General features: G+C 43.0%; 1 protein-coding gene across 2 annotated transcripts; it reads right to left on the bottom strand.

Annotated features, from left to right (window-relative positions):
• Nucleotides 1–1,030: 1,030 nt before the first annotated feature.
• Nucleotides 1,031–16,099, bottom strand: ccar1 (cell division cycle and apoptosis regulator 1). 2 transcript variants are annotated; one of them, XM_067236224.1, is made up of 28 exons: nucleotides 16,052–16,099; nucleotides 15,162–15,316; nucleotides 14,776–14,951; nucleotides 14,364–14,504; nucleotides 13,707–13,739; nucleotides 13,545–13,577; nucleotides 13,262–13,288; nucleotides 12,669–12,865; nucleotides 12,385–12,511; nucleotides 11,151–11,270; nucleotides 9,995–10,184; nucleotides 9,697–9,838; nucleotides 9,428–9,583; nucleotides 8,942–9,167; nucleotides 8,498–8,611; nucleotides 7,984–8,150; nucleotides 6,953–7,163; nucleotides 5,702–5,785; nucleotides 5,374–5,562; nucleotides 5,003–5,194; nucleotides 4,532–4,744; nucleotides 3,989–4,118; nucleotides 3,681–3,769; nucleotides 3,425–3,571; nucleotides 3,199–3,319; nucleotides 2,940–3,125; nucleotides 2,434–2,639; nucleotides 1,031–2,041 (listed from the first exon to the last, which is right to left on the bottom strand). In XM_067236224.1, exons 2-28 carry the CDS (start codon nucleotides 15,271–15,273, stop codon nucleotides 1,985–1,987), a joined length of 3,786 nt encoding a protein of 1,261 aa, XP_067092325.1. In that variant the 5' UTR covers nucleotides 15,274–15,316; nucleotides 16,052–16,099; the 3' UTR covers nucleotides 1,031–1,984. The 2 variants fall into 2 exon arrangements, with proteins under 2 accessions (XP_067092325.1, XP_067092326.1); XM_067236225.1 differs by having other exon boundaries at nucleotides 1,031–2,038.
• Nucleotides 16,100–16,125: the final 26 nt, after the last annotated feature.

Raw genomic sequence — 16,125 nt, 5'->3', positions numbered from 1 at the left:
ATGTCCCTGTACTTACTGTAAGTCACTATGGATAAGAGCGTCTGCTAAATGACTAAATGTAAGCAACCTATAGGAAAACTCTTCTGCACTAGTTAAGACTATTTCCAAAACTGTAGAAATCAGAGGTTGAAAGAGGTGCTGTTCAGTCCACCCTATTCTCTATAGAATACTAACACTATGCTCACAACACATAACTGGAACCATATTGGGAACGCATTGAAGTGATGGAATCCTAACCGTCTGGTGAAGGTGATGGCCCTTTGAGGAGGGGCAGGCAGACATTCAGAAATGTCACACTGGGCTCCAAGTGGGTTTGACCTCTGGCTGGACATCAGATCCCTCTGCAGGACATGCAGTCATCAAGGAGAGAGGATAAAGGACCAAATTAATGCAAAAGCTGAACTTGGAGACAAATATTTTGGTTCCAAGTAGTCATTTGTTGTCATGGCTATTGTCTTCCATATAGGAAGTTCTCTTTGGAATGTGTAGGGGAAGAACTCCCTTCCTATCACATCCGCAGTAGCTTTTATGTATGTAAGTTTGAGCGAGTGTGTGTATGAAAAAGACAAAGGATAACGACAGACATAACATCAACAGCAGTAAGGCACACCCTAATTATGCAGAGACAGAGAGGTTACCCTGACAAGTCTTTTGTAATAACTTCAAAGTTTAAGAATATGGAAGTGGCTCAGGAGCTGGTGCCTCTCTATTGAATTATTCTCTTTAGTCTATATCAGACAATGCAGCTAATTCACTGTTCAAGGGTTAGAGTTTAGACACATCTCAGAGATTAGATTAAGTTGCTTTTAGTCAGTTTACTTTTGAACTAAAGACAACTGAATCCTAGGCTTGTCTACTTAAGCAGTAAAATGTCTGTGCTTCACTATACCAGATTAACAATATCTGGTATAGTGTTATATACTGCCCACTACTGGTAATAGTGAGAAAATGATTTACGCTTCCTTCAATTTTAAAAGTGCATCCAACTCCTACTCAAAGAACTAATGAAAATACAGCAAGGACACAAAGATGAGTTTAAATGAACCATTTATATTTTGCACAGGCAATCATACATTGTCGATAGAAAAATAATGTGCACTGGGCAGCTTTGGGCTCATAAACATTAGATTTAGGGTAATCTTCCCAACTCCATACATCACATCAGCTAAGTTACCCTGTCTAGCTCAAGAACAAGCCCCCAAACCTCCTAGAGTACAAAATAATTAAGGGCTCAAAATATTAAGGTTCATTTTCAAACAATTCCTTCTATTTTGTGAAACATTCAGCTTAGATTTGTAAATGGCTTCCTATTCGAAAATACGATTTACTCTGCTAGCCAGGTCTGTGAAATTCATACAAGTGGCAACATCAGTTAACAGCCCAGTCAGAGAGAAAGATAACTGTTATTCTATCAGATTGTTTGAAATTGTTTACCTCATTACCCAAACATTGTTTAACATATTTTTTAATAAACTTTATGAATCCACTTGAACATAAATAACATCATTATTGCTAATTTTATTTCTCAGATAAGTACAACTCACACATACTGGCATAAATGTGGTGCGGTGGTATTCAGACAAGCATGTTTGGCAAAGAAATAGGTAAAGGAACTGAACTTAGGCCAAATTTCTGTTACAAATATGAATAACTAATTCCATAAGAATTTAAGATTAACACAAGCCTGAACAAAACTATTTTTAAATATCAAGTTTGTTAAGATTTTTTTTTTACAATATTGGAACGCTTCACAATTTACCTCAATAATACAATTTTAATCGGTTTAACAGACAAAATGAATGTACCCTTTTCGAAGGGAAACCATGAGGTAACATGAAAACATAACCAACCAATCAATAATCATTTATACATAGATGGCCATGAGGAAGAACATCAACAAAAAATGAATTCCCAAAAAAAAAACAGGTTGTCAAATTAATCTATTTACAAGTTTAAAAGAAGATTCCCTCGTTTGAGTCTTCATTCATTCGTCTGAACCATTCGATTGAGATTTTTGGTCTTCGGCTTCAGAGGGCACCTTCTGGAGGAAAGCAGTTGTGCAGTTAGTGTGTCACATGACAGATAAGCTACAATGGTGCAGTTTGATCGGTTAAATAAGCACAACGCCATGTCCACAGTACATGTAGGGTGTGATACCAGAAAGTTCCTTAGTAGGAATCAGATTTTATCTTTTTCAGATAAATTGTTATCTTTATTCAGTTATAGACCAATTAAGAACAAATTATCATTTGGGAATGACGGCCTGTGGCTCAAGGTCCCTTGAGGGATGGGGCATGGGCCAGAAATCATTAATTGAATAAACTTTTTTTCGATTAATTCAGGTTTAGTGCACTGAAAAATGACATGGATTGTATAATATTGTATAGATGAACTTTACAGTAAAACAAAAAAGTCAATCCTGTCGTGTGTTACCTTCTGCAGGGTTCCCAGTAGCTCTTTCATGGTGGAAGTGAGGCTGTCAGCCGTCTTGTGGAGCTGGCTGCAGAAATGGGACTTCTGCTCCTCCACCACCTTCAGGCTCTCTTCTGTCTGCTCCAGGTGGCTCTTTATCTCCTGGAGCTCCTTAGCCATCTCACCGTTCTCCTGCTCCAGCTGCATCATCACTTTAGCACCCTCGTCTAAAACCAAACACACAGGAGGCCATCTATTATCTTTACCAACTTTTACTTTATTCCAACCCCTTGGTCCTTTGCGGGTATTCATTGTACAAATAAAGTAAAAGTTTGATTGTAGACAAAATAATGATTGTAGGTGTGAAGGAGAACCATACCGGTGTGCTTGATGTAGTGAAGAGCAAATGGAGACTTGACTGTTAACCTCAAACTAATCACACAGTGTAAAGGCATCCTCTCCAACAGTTTTTACCAATCTCATCTAAACCTTTTTTGACGTTTAGGGAGATTCACTGCTACACATACCCATTTTGGAATCCTGGAGCATGAGTTTCTGTTCGATCTCCTCCCGAGCCTTCTCACTCTTGTCCAGCTTCTGCATCATGCTGCCCACGTCCACCATTGCCCCGTTGAAGACAATCAGACTGCCTGACTCGGAGCCCTCGGCGGGCTTGGCGCTGGCCTTGGGGCCTGCAAGCAGAGCTCGGTTCCCTGAGAAAGAAGCAGAACGTCAGGGTCGATTTGTTGTTTTTTTGGGGTGAGAGATTTCGGTTGTGTGTCTCACCTAGCAAGTTATCCAGCTGGATGTCGCTGAAAGACAGAGCTGCCTCATCCTTTGCCCGGTCGGTCAGTTTGCGGTAGAAGCAGGATTCTCTCACCACTGGCTTGTTTAACAATTTCTTTACCTGGAAACAGACACACATACATTGTGTAAATTTAGACTCAAAGCAGTTGTAATCCTTTCACTTTTCAAATGCAAATGTAGGCCCTGTGTGTGAGTGTGTGTGTACCTGAGCACGGGACAGGTGCAGGCCCAGAGTGTACATAATCTCCTCTAGGTCTTTCTCGAGCAGGTAGCCACAGTGGCTCTGGTCAAAGTAGACAAATGCCATTAACAGGTCCTTGTTGTAGGTCACCATCTGCTTCTTCTCCTTCTCCTACACACACACACACTGCACTTAACTGTACATACACACTGCACTTAACATACCGCAGCACAACAAAACCACAACAGCAGAAAAATCTAGAACAGTCAGAAAGACTGACCTTGTCTTTGGAGGACCTGTCCTTGGACTTCCTGTCATCTCTGTGCTCATCCCTCCTTTCTCTGCCATTGGAGTCTTCGTCATCCTTATCTGAGGACAAGCACATGTCTTACTGTACGCACAGAAGATAGTAAGGATGAGTTGGACAAATGTCACTTTAGGGGACTTTTATTTGTATCTATGCAGGTCCCAGATACTGTGGTCTCTGGTATCACATGATAAGCCTGCCTGTTTTCAAGCTTTTAGAAATAGCTCTTCTGACTAGTTGAACTTAGAGACTTTGTGGGATGTGTGGGAAGTGGGCCGTACCATCATCATCATCATCATCAGCATCTTCGGCCTCTAGTGGGTCATATTCCTCAGCGTTGGTGTTGCTGCTCTCGTCCTCCTCTTCATCACGAGACTCTTCTTTCTTCAGTACTCTCTCCTTCTCGTCCTCCTTTTATTTAACATGGTCAGATAGAAGGCCAATTTTTTTCATATCTGAGGATTCTTTTAGGAGTACAGTGCCAGTCAAACATCGAGCATTCTTTGTTTTTTGAGAGACACATGCATGTTTCTATTGTTTATATGCAAAAAAACAGGGAATTTAACGGTATGGTTTACTTTGAACACAATTTGACTAGATATTGGTACTAAAAGCTTCATTTTCACCAAACTATCAGCAATATTTGGAGAAACTCATTGTATACATGTCAGTTAAATGCCCTACAGACCAGGATTGAGTGTTTGAATTCATGCATTAAAAAAATGAAAAACGGGTGGCGCATGTGTCTTTCAAAAATTATAAAAGGCTAGGTGTTTCCAAACTTTTGAAAGGCACTGTATATGGGAAAAGTACTACACACTCACCTTCTTTTTGTCCTCTTCCTCCTTCGGCTTCTTTACTGCCGGCTCTCCATTCTCGTCCTCCTTCTTCACGTCCCGTTTCTCTGCCTCCTTCTTGGCTTTCTCCTTCTTCTCCTTCTTGTCATCCTTGGAGGGCACGGAGGCTAGGGCTTTGTAGATGCGGTACCCAAAGTCCCTCTGCAGCATCTCATTAAACAGCTCTGCGAACAAGGACACCTGGATGTGGGGGTGGGATGGGTTGTCACAAAAAGTGAGACTGGTTCAATAAAGACAGAGAGTGGTTCATAGAAGGAACAAATAAATAAAATACTATATATACACACACATACACAACAAATCCCTCGACAGTCTACATGTCGGAGTAAAGTAAGACCATTGTCTTTTGATGCTGAGTACTTGACAAACTGGTTTCAGAAGCACCACTCCTCTGGACTTCACCACCCCGTTTTTGAAAAAGCAGATGTTTTGTCTCACCTCAAACGAGTGCTCCTTGTTATCCTCCAGCCGGTAGTCCAGTAGCACGCTGAGTGACATTATGCTGCAGTCGAACTTGCCGCTCTTGGCTGCCCAGTTTGGGTGGACGATAATGGTGGGCTCGTCGGGGAGGATATAACGCTTCTCTCTGCGCTGGCGCTCCAGCTCTTCCTGCTTCTTCCTCTCCTCCTCCTGAGAGGCACAGGAGGAGAAAGAAACAAAAATTAGGAGAAAGGCAACAACTCTACCACAATTAAGTGCTCCAACCTCAATATACGAAAGCTGTGAAGAGCGCTCAATCTGGTGGATGCTGGGTATTTCCTAGTTTCATCTTTATGCTAACCAGACCCCTGTACTGGCTGGTTCATCACCTCTCTGTCCTCTTCGACACGCTGGGGCTCCTCCTCCTCGGGGGCAAGGCTCTCTGGTTTCTCAGGCTCCTTGGCCTCCTCCACCTGCTCCTCCACCTTCAGCTGCTTGGTCAGGCGGGCAATCAGCTGAGACTTCAGCCCCTTGGAGCTCAGGGAGCGAGACTCCAGCTCTTTACGCAGGTCATTCACCTACAGGAGAGAAGGGGGAGAGGGAGCACTGTAATACCTGCCTGTGACTCTACTGGATGGGTAAACACAGGTATTGGGAAGTAAGGATGAACTTCAAAAGAGATATCCAATGCCTCTGCAAACCACCACATCGTTTTACCTTCATTGATTTCGGGTCGAGCTTGGCCCAATGTGTGGGCGTGGTAACCTCCTTCAACTCTTCTTCATCTTTCTCCTCTTCCTCCTTCAGAGTCATTTATACAGAGAAGAGAGAGAGAGATAGAGGGAAGGCAAGAAGAGAGGGACAGCAGACCGTCAACACACTACTTCTCCCCAGTTTCAACTTGTGAAAACAAAAGTTGATCCGTGCAAGAAGCAAGGTCACATCTGTCTCTCATAGTCCTAATGAGCTCTCGACTGGGTAAAAGTCCACTGCTACTGTAGGGTACACAGGGAAGCTCTCTAAGCTCTTATCAACCCCACGGAAAGTGCCCCCCCCCAGCGGCCAATCAAAGCAGTTCTGTGGAACACAAAAAGGTAAATCAATGACAGTGGCTCCAAAAAGGTCTGTGAGTACATCGGGTGAACTGAAAGCTGGTCTCCAAACTGAGTGTGTATGCAGTATCCCTAAACTCCTATTTGAGTGTGATTTGGGTATTTTATTCCTGTTTCAATCTATGTCATAAGGAAAACCAATCTCTACTTAAAGCCCAATAAGAGTATAGACTCCAAAAACACGGGACAGACATCAGACAAAACTTAGGGGAGGATTTCTTTTGGAGTTCAGCTGGTATCGAACTGAGGTTAAAATAAATCAATCAATCATAGAGAAAGGACACGATTCTAGAATAAACACAGGTATTCTCACAACTGGCTCTGCAGGTTCCAGCGGTCTGTTCAGAATATTCATTGGTTACAAGCAAATGATTAAATCATGAGGAATTTAGGGCATTCTAAAGCCACATGCATGGTTGGTTGGAAGAGATATTCTACCAAATTAATTAATTCACATCAATTCACATATCCCATGAAAGCCAAACTTGGTGCCTAATTAGCGACGGTTTAAGGGAGCTGGAAGCTGTTTTACCAGTTGCAGAGGTGTCATTACAATAGAACCTAGTCTCCTTCCACTGTATGTGTCTTCTGGGTTGAGGGAGAGTGGAAGTGCAGATGGAGGAATGGAGTAGTTGGAGCAGAGGGGAAGGGGGAGGGGTTTGGGGGGTGAAAGGAAGAAGCCTAGGGGTCTGGTAGTACAGTACTTTGCCTGTGGTGATGTCTCTGTGTGTGTGCTTGTGTGAATGGTGGTGGCATGTACTGTGTTGTGTTGTATTGTATTTCTTGTTTGTTTAGTAATTCCTGTGCCTTCCTGTGAGAAGCGGAAATGAGAAGAGAGGGATTAGCGGTTCAGTGCCTGTTCTCCATCCGCCTCCTTTCGCTCGGCCGACAGCTTCTCAGCCAGCTGCTCCCGGAGTCCGCGCGACAGCCCCTCCCACTCTGAGCGGGTAGGAAGACAATGCCAAACATCCGGGAGAAACAAAACCACTGTCTCCACATGTGCAGGGACTGTCCGCCCCTTGTGTGTCTCCTCAGGGCGGTGATAGCGAATCTCTGCAAAACGATACCTGTCGCAAAGGAAGAAGGCGCATTGGAAAGAAACATTCTGGTCAGGACACATTTCATAGACCAGCCTTGCTAGGGCTAGCCTTTCCCACCCTGCATACTGTGTAGGCTATAGTGCCACCCGCCACTGAATGGTCTTTGACTTCATTACAGTGACCCCTGCCCTCACCCCCACAAACACACACACACAAAAACAGACATCATTAGCATATGGAAACCCAATCTGCAGCTCTCCAACGGTTGTGACAGGTAACGGCGGCCATTTTGGAAAAGTTGACAGACAAAAACAAAGAATAGCCCCCGGTCCTGCCATTATCCCCCTTTCAGCCAATCTTTGCTCAGTATTCTGCACTCGTTTTTGATATTTTACGTAGCACAGGGTTGTGTCAGAAAAGAAAAAGAATAAACAGGACAGTAAAAGCAAGTTAAATATGTAAGATATTTAACAGAGTCAAAAGAAAATGTAAACAAAGTAATGGTGACGTCTTCTGGTCCAGGCGACTGTTCTTCAGACAACACACTCATTCATTCATAACCACATAGATAAAAGATGCATGACAGTGTCACACAATAACTGATGGGACAAATAATTAAGGAAGCAAATTAAAAAAATCACAGAATTATAATCATTACTCTAATCATTACTAATTAACAAACAAAAAAAGCCAAACAAACATGTCAGAGATTAAGAGTTTAGAGCCAAGGTACTAAAACCATATAGCACGGAATACAGATTCTGGGTTTTAGTAACTGCAGGCCTAGTCATTTAGAAACACCGTCTAGGAGAGGAAGGAAATCGTTGAAAAGAGAACAGGTACTTACCACTGAGTGCACAAACTCAGGTCAATGCCTGTGAGAGCCTTACAACAGCGTATGGCTGTCTTTATGAGGACAGAAGCATCCTTTTCTGGGTCCGCTCCATCTAGAGAGGGTGACCAGTGACCCCCGATGGCCATGGCCTCATCCTTGCCCCTCATCCCTACCAGGAACTGAAAGAGAGAGAGAAGGAGCAATAAAGGGGCTTAGTTGAGTTTACAGAAAAGGCGAGGGTATGGGAGAAGGACAAACAAGAAAGCAACAGACAGAAAGAAAAAAAGAGAGGGTTCCTATATAGACCTATACATGCAATCCTGATGTTTAATCCATAACAAACCAAACAAACCAGACTTCAAATGGAAAAACTCAATCAAATCCAGAATGGGTGACACACAAATGAGTCAACAAGCTACTGGGTTTCTTTCATAGTGGGTGTGACTTCCGGTATCTGACGGCTAAGCATGTGCATCGTCACTAACCCTCGTCATCCATTTACCATTTTGTGCGTTTGTGTGCGTACCTTAATGAGGCGGGCGGGGTGTTGGAAGGCATCTCTAAGTTCCTGGGGGTCCTCAGCCAGAGCACAGGACTTATGATAGAGTTCCTCTAGGCTGGGGTTTGCCAGCAGCATCACCTACAGGGCAGACGGATCATTTTAAGTGTCAACGCAAATTCAGAATGGAGCCCAAAGCAGATTATAGATATTGGGTAGTCAGATTTAAAGTTATGTGGATCAAATGCATCCCACATGTGAACAAATACCATGATTATGAGCTTTAGGCAATACTTTGACAAATGCTGGTAAGGCATGCTTTATGAGACAGCGGAATCTGAATCACATTTATTGCAAAGTAGGTTAATACATGCGAGAAAACAATAAACATAGTAATTAGACAGATAAAGATAAAACAAGTACTGTAGTGAAAGGTATAAACAGAAAATAGAAAAACTGTCAGTGTCCTACCTTGGCGCTGTAGGTGTGGTTGGCGTCAGGTGGGTCGAGCACAGCTGTGTTCTTGACCAGAGAGTCCACCTCCTTGTGCATGATGTGGAAGTTACAGTAGTTGCCGAACTGGAAGGGCCGCGCCAGGGGGAAGGCGTCCACCCAGGTGAAGACGGCATCAAAGAAGTCACTGGGGATGTAGAGGCTCTGGTAACGCCGCCTCAGCTCCATCATGTCACAGTTACATCTGAAGCGAGGAACAGAACCGCGCCATTACCTTGGTGTCCTAGCTGCAACTCCGGTTGAAGACTTTCTTGAAGTTATTGTACACAGTACAGTCATTTTTGTCTCTCTCTCTCTCTCTTTTAAGTAATCTTAGTGGTTGTCACTCATTAACCTTTTTAGTTGTTTCTCAGCTGCTCATACAAAATTCGACGACATTTTAATCTATTAAATCTAACTATTCAATCGTTTGTGTTCGTCAGACATGGTTGTTGTGTCACCCACCCATCCAAGCTGAACTTGGAGAACTGGACAGTGTAGCGGGGGGCCGCCCTCCGGGGACGTCGAGGGGAGCGGTCACGCCGTGGGGAACGGTCTCTGGAACGCTTGCGTGTGGGCGAGCGTTCCCGTGACCGCCGACGCTCGCGGTCTCTCTCGCGACTGGAGTGGGGAAAGATGGAAAAAGCAATTTGTTAGAGTACATTTGTATAGAGACAAAAGTACTCTGAGTCTGATCTGATGTGTAAGTCCCTCATACTGTGTATAACCCTGACCTGCGTTCGTCCTTGGTCCTTAGGATGAGTTCCGGACGGTCGTTGCGGTTGGGGAAGCGAGGTGTGGGGTCCATTCTTCTGACCGGCTGAGGCTGGGGCATCATTCTCACTGGGGGCTGGAGGAGACCCCCTGAGAACACATCTACACACAGGGCCACCAAGTGCAAAAAGACAAATTCGTCCAAAAGAAGAAAACATAGTGAGGACACACAAACTATTTATACTACACTCCAAATTTCCTACATGTCATTTTTGGCTAATCATGTAGAATTTGTATCATGTGGAGAGCGCCCCCTACCTTTGGGAGGAGGCTGTGGCAGCAGGGGCTGGGGAGGGTTCTGGAGGAGGGGAGCCAGGGAGGCAGCAGAGAGCTGGGCCTGCAGAAGAGAGGGAGGGGGACCCTGGGTGGGGACACTGAAGCTTGTGGGTGGTGGTAGAGACTGCAGCATGGTAGGAGCAGACTTCATCATAGGACCTGGAGGTTGGCTCTGGAGAGACAGAGAGATAAGACAGAAGTTAATGTGACTTACGTGTAGAGCTACTGGTGTATATATGTAAACAAACAATTGTTTTGCAAAGAAAATATACATTTTCTAGATGTAATAAGAAGCTGATAACATTACCCCTACTTCTGTAGAGAAAGGAAGGGTAATTGAGGAAGTACCCTATTTCAAGAGAAAATTCTGGATAGCTTTGCTTTTCCTTTTTTTTTATAGGAAAAATGTATTTTCACATTTCACCAACTGTGAGGTGAGAATGTCCTGGCCTGTTAATGAAGTGAAAAATTGTGACAGATTTTATAGAGAAGATGAAAGTTGTTAAAACAGTGAAGAGAAAGTGTATTTAAGATGCATTCCCCAATGAATTCTTTGGATTCTTTATCAATTCAAATTATGAATGAATTCAACAGCTCAACATGTGAGCCTTCATCACAATTAGTAAAATGTAGAAGAATCCAAATTTAATGTGGACATGAGAGCATACAAATCTCCTGCCACTTTTTAAACAAAATATATTATGGTTTGCACCTTTAAAAAAACTTTTAATTCACTGTAAAACTGCTAATTTACCCTGTAGAGAGATTTTTCATTACATCATTAGAGGTAACACAAGCACAAAGTTGAAAAGATTATTGAAAGACAAAATGAGGAAAACTAGACAGCAGTGGATATGGATTTTAAGAAAGACATACATATAATATATATATATATACATATTTCTGTAAAGAAGTCATCCGAAAGACAGGGAAATAAACTCCCAAATAGAATTCTCCACAAATAGCCAATAAGTTCAGCTCTATACGTAACAGGGCCGTAAAGCAACAAGTTGGGGCACATAGATAAAAAGGAAAGAAAGAAGAGGAGCAGGACAATAGACAGAGAGAAGAGGGAGGGAGAATCCCAGAGAGTGTATAAGGGACAGGCCAGGGTGGGAGGGGGGGTGAGAGGGGTTACATTTTGTCTGTTGTCCACAACGGAGTGCATGTCTGAGTAGCGTTGCTGCATCCCTGGATCAGGGTAAAAGTTGCCCAGCTGTGGGGAAACTTGAGGTAAGGGCTGGGGCTGCTGTTGGTGCTATGGGGGGGATTGAGAACAGAGCAGTCAAAAACACACACACACCTCAAAAATCCTGGTGGCAAGATTTGATTTAATTGACTAGCCATAGCTGTAGCACATTCAGAATAAACAAAACTTCAGCATTGTTTTCAACCACCATGATTTTTGGCCCACACAGATAGCAATTTATCACTTTCTTAAAGTTTACTGCTTTTTGGTGCAGCTACTGAAAGTTCTCACTAGGGATGGGCGTGGTTAATCGAATATCCTAAAATAAGTTAGTATTCAAATACTTATGAGTGTAGTTTAAAAGTTTTTTTAATGAAAAACCGTTGCATCGTGAATTCTAATAGTTGTGACGTTAGAAAGGATGAAAAAAATCCAAAAAGGTAGGCTACGTGACCCTGCGTTCTGCTGCGAGTCTCCTTTCATTTCATTTAGCGCTACAAGAAGCTTAGTGTCCTGGCTAAGCCGTACCTCGCAGCAACCTCAGTTCCTGCAGAGTCTTTTCTACGCCGGCCTGCTCGTAAATTGACTCCGTACCTGACTCTCCCCTGAGCATGTTTATATGCTAATTTTCCTGAAATGCGTAGGGCTAATGCAGTTGTGGATTATTAATTTTTTCACCCGTAGCCATGTACAGCTAGCGTTTGCATTGTGTGGCGCACAATCCTGTAGGATTCCGGTTCCAAGTTAATATGCAATATTTCTCCATGTGTGTCTTTCGTATTTATCGAGGATAGCCTACCCAATGTGTTTAATTTCGTCCAATGTATTTAAAAAATATATATATATTTCACATAATAATAGGTTAAGCACTATTCCGCCAATTTAAAGCTTATAAGTGTGAAGACGCAGCGTTTTTTCAAGTTCATTGTCTTTTCGTCATGTTGATAAATTGATCTTTCATTTGTTTTCTTTATTTAACCCTTATTTAATCTAATAGTTTAACAGTCACAATTATTGCCAGAATGTGTGGTGGTTCATGTGTTTACTGTATGCTTTGCGTCATGTCAGGCTAATTACATAACGGAACCGCATTAATAAAAATGTATTATTCGGATATTCGAAAATCATTTCGGATACTATTCGAATAGTGAAATCAGTTCAATTCCCCATCCCTAGTTCTCACCGACTGGTTGGCTAACTGAGGTAAGGTCTGGATGCGTTGAGCGTTCCATTTGAAGGGCATGTTGGGGTTGTACACAGCCTCCACTAGGACCCTGTCGCCCACCTGAGGAGTCTTCCCCTTCACCGCACTGACAGGACAAGAACATCTCATTAGTCAAACGATTTGACTTCTTCGCCATGGAGCGTCTAGCACAATCATACATCCTTCAGTTGATCCAGACCTTAAAGCTCTGCCTGACAACAAAGTGAAAGCTTAGTAAACCGTCATTACATCGCTTTCCTCACCTGAGCTGGAAGAAGACATCCTCGTCCACAAATCCAAAGGTGTCATGTAGCTTGTTGACCACACCAGTGAAGACACGCTGTTTCTGGGGCTGGGTCTGTTGCTGGTGGCTGGAGCGAGGTGTGGGATAGGACACTGTAATCTGGGCTGTCTGCTGGGGGTTGGACAGGCTTAGACTAGTCGGCAAGGCCACAGGGGGCTAAGGAAGCAGAGAAAAGAGTGATGCAGAGGGAGTACAGATTAGATAGGTTCTTCCATCCATCCATCTTACCATTTACAGTTGTCTGACTTATCTTATTTATAATACATTTTATTCATTTAACAAACGCTATTATCCAAAGCGACATACAAATTGTACATATTGTACAGATAAAGAACCACAAAGGCAGGGTTCTAACAGTATTTCAGTAGCTAGTGCCAAGGAACTGTCTGTATTATGACCCGGAGGGGGTAGTCAGAGGCGTCTTTACATGTGACAAGACTCACTTGCCTGGTTCTCTTTCCAGTGGCATTCTTTCTTTTCACTAAACTGATATGAAAAAACTGATCTGAAAAAACAGGATTGGTGAACGCGCCCGGGTGAACGGGTGCTTACCGGAAACTTGTTTTCACCCGTCCAGTTCTTTGTCGTAGGTGCAGGGAGGAACATTACACAAGAGGAGAAAGTCATTTGCCACTTTCAAGATACATTCATAATTAATTCCCTCTTTTAATTTTACACCCTCTTAATCTGACAGGTGAGTTCTAAGAATGCGGTGTGAAACCGGTACTCACAGATTAAGGCTAGGCGGTTATACTCAGCATTAGCTAACAATAGCAAAAGCACAACCTTGCTGGAAGAGAAAAATATCAGTGTAGACATGGTTGTCAGCCATTACCTGAGTCAGCAGCGCCTGTTGGGGCTGTGGGAGCTGTGAAGAGAGAAAAGAATATAATACGTAGCGTACACAGGCAGGGAGTGTCTGGTTCTTGACTTGACAAAAGTCCACATCCCCACACCACTGTTAAACACCTGCTTTTGATACTTCCGCTCTGCTTACCCCATAAGAGTCTGTTGAGGGATGCCGATGTTGCTGAATTGATAGGGTGCACACGCAAAAACAGTAGTAAGAGCGTTGTTCAACATTAATTATTTTAGATTTTGGCACTTGACATCTTAGTGGAAGATGTTTTAGTTTACATTGTCTACATGCAAGTCTATCTTCATCCAACATTGAATACCATAATACATCAACACCCTTGGAGAAGTCAACCTCCACAAAGGGAAGACTAAAACCTTAAAATGGGAACATCCTTATAATATAAGCATATAAGTTAAACCATGACAGACTTGTGGGATATAGTACTTTCTGTAGGAACATGTTTTAAATATCTGTGCAATCGTTTGTTTTGTTGACACACTGTGACACTGATTGCAGGCCATCAGCCCAAATATGTACAACTAAACCTAGTTGGCTCAATAGACATCATCAGTAGAGGACTAACAAGCCTTTATCAAAACTCTGTGACAGACTGTAACATCCTCAAACATTACATACTGGATGTTTTCCTTTAGAATAGGAATTTGTACTCATACAAACATAACAGATGTCGAATGAGTCACAAAAATGGCTATTAGAAAACGCTTGAACTTTCAGTCCAAGTACAGTTCTTGACAAAGTAGCCCAAAACAAGTCGACAGCAACAACGACTAATACCTGGTGAGGGACATTGTAGAGCTGCTGTTGTGGTGGTGGTTGTGGAGGTGGCTGCTGTTGCTGCTGCTGCTGTTGTTGTTGGTGTTGTTGTTGTTGCTGCTGCTGCTGCTGATACTGCTGCAGGGCTGAGTTTATCTGAGACTGTGATATATAAGGACAGATATAAGAGTTGTGGTCATCTGATTGGTAGGCTTACTGTGGGATGATGCTTCACACCTTTAATACATGTTGGGGAGGGGGGACAATATACATAACTAGGTCGCACCAACTTTCAGTCTTTAAAGAATGTATTAATTCAAGATCATTTTATTAAAAAGGTCAATTCATATTTGGAAAGACAGGTCATACCAGTGAAGCATTCAAAATCAGAAGCACTTAACCGCAACACCAGTTTTGAGTTAAGTTAGCTAACCTGCTGCAGGGCGGCAGCGGCTGCAGCTGCGGCTTGCTGCTGCAAGGCTGCAGTCTGCTGAGATAGCTGGTAGTTGGCAGCTGACTGGGTGTTGAGGGAAGCAGCAGCCAGGGCAGACTGCTGAGAGTACATGGAGGGGGATGCACCTAGGAGAGAGGGTTGCTGCACTCCCAGAGCTGCAAGGAGGGAGACAGTGGAAAATGGGTGATACCCTTAAAGGACCGAAGATGCTACTCTTTCTACTCTAAAACTCATGTTACATCACTGTAAAATCATCATTTTTTTATTATTTTTTTACAGATAACTTACTAGGCATAGCATGCATCCAAATAAATGACATATGTATAGTTGACAAACAATATTCATAGCTATATGTTTCTGCTTACAGTGTAGACTGTTAAGGTCGAGAGACTGTCCAGAGTGGCCAGGCTGGGATACCGCAGTTGCAGCGAACTGAGCAGCCCAGGGAGGGTTTTTTTGTCCTCCGAACTGGGCCATGAGTTCAGGGGTAGTCTTGACAGAAATAATTCACTTTTATCGGCTGTACGACAAATCAAAACATTACGCATTAACACTGATAGTAATTCCATCTTCAATTAAAAATATTTTTCATAATATAGCTAGCTAACATCGCAACTTCAATAACAACAAATTCGCTGACTCAGCCGCTCGTTTAAGGCCGACAGGCAGCATTTAAAGCTAGCACCAACATTAGCATAGCTAGCTGGTTTATGTTTGTTTCCACGCTAGCCTCAAGTCAGCAATATTTGCACAACACAGCTAGCCAACGTAACTTAACTTTAAAGACTGTGGCTGTTGTACCCACGTCGGCAGAGCAAGCAAGACAGATCTGTTAGCTATCTAGCTACATGCATGCTCAGCAAAGTGCTGCAAATACTAGTACTCAAGACAGTGTGTAATAGTAACGGCCTGCTAGCTATATGATGAGCTACATTTTCTGCTTAAGCAGCTAACTAGTTAGCATACCATTTCTAACAAGCTAGCAACAGCAGATGGATTGTAAATCATGGCTTGTGCGGGTTTGTTTTTGGTGAGGCCTTCTGGTGACGTTGTTGTTACAAGCCTGCTAGCCAGACCAGGAGGACAACACACGATGCGGTGAATGATGCTATTAAGTCACCAGGCAGGAATACATACAATCCTACATAGCACCAGTTTTTAGAGTTGAATTAGAAAACAAATCATAATATACATTACTAATGTAATTACCGTGAGCAAAATGCACGGAAAAACAACTATTGTTTGAACACCTTACCACTGTCCTCTGTCAATGAACCGGACCGGTAAAGTTAGCAAGCTAGACTGCTACTGACCAACGTGCGCATGCGT

This window comes from Osmerus mordax, chromosome 5 (genome assembly GCF_038355195.1).
Source record: "Osmerus mordax isolate fOsmMor3 chromosome 5, fOsmMor3.pri, whole genome shotgun sequence".
Lineage (NCBI taxonomy): Eukaryota > Metazoa > Chordata > Actinopteri > Osmeriformes > Osmeridae > Osmerus > Osmerus mordax.
Note: the sequence above shows the minus strand (reverse complement) of the source record. Positions and strands in the feature narration are given on the sequence as shown.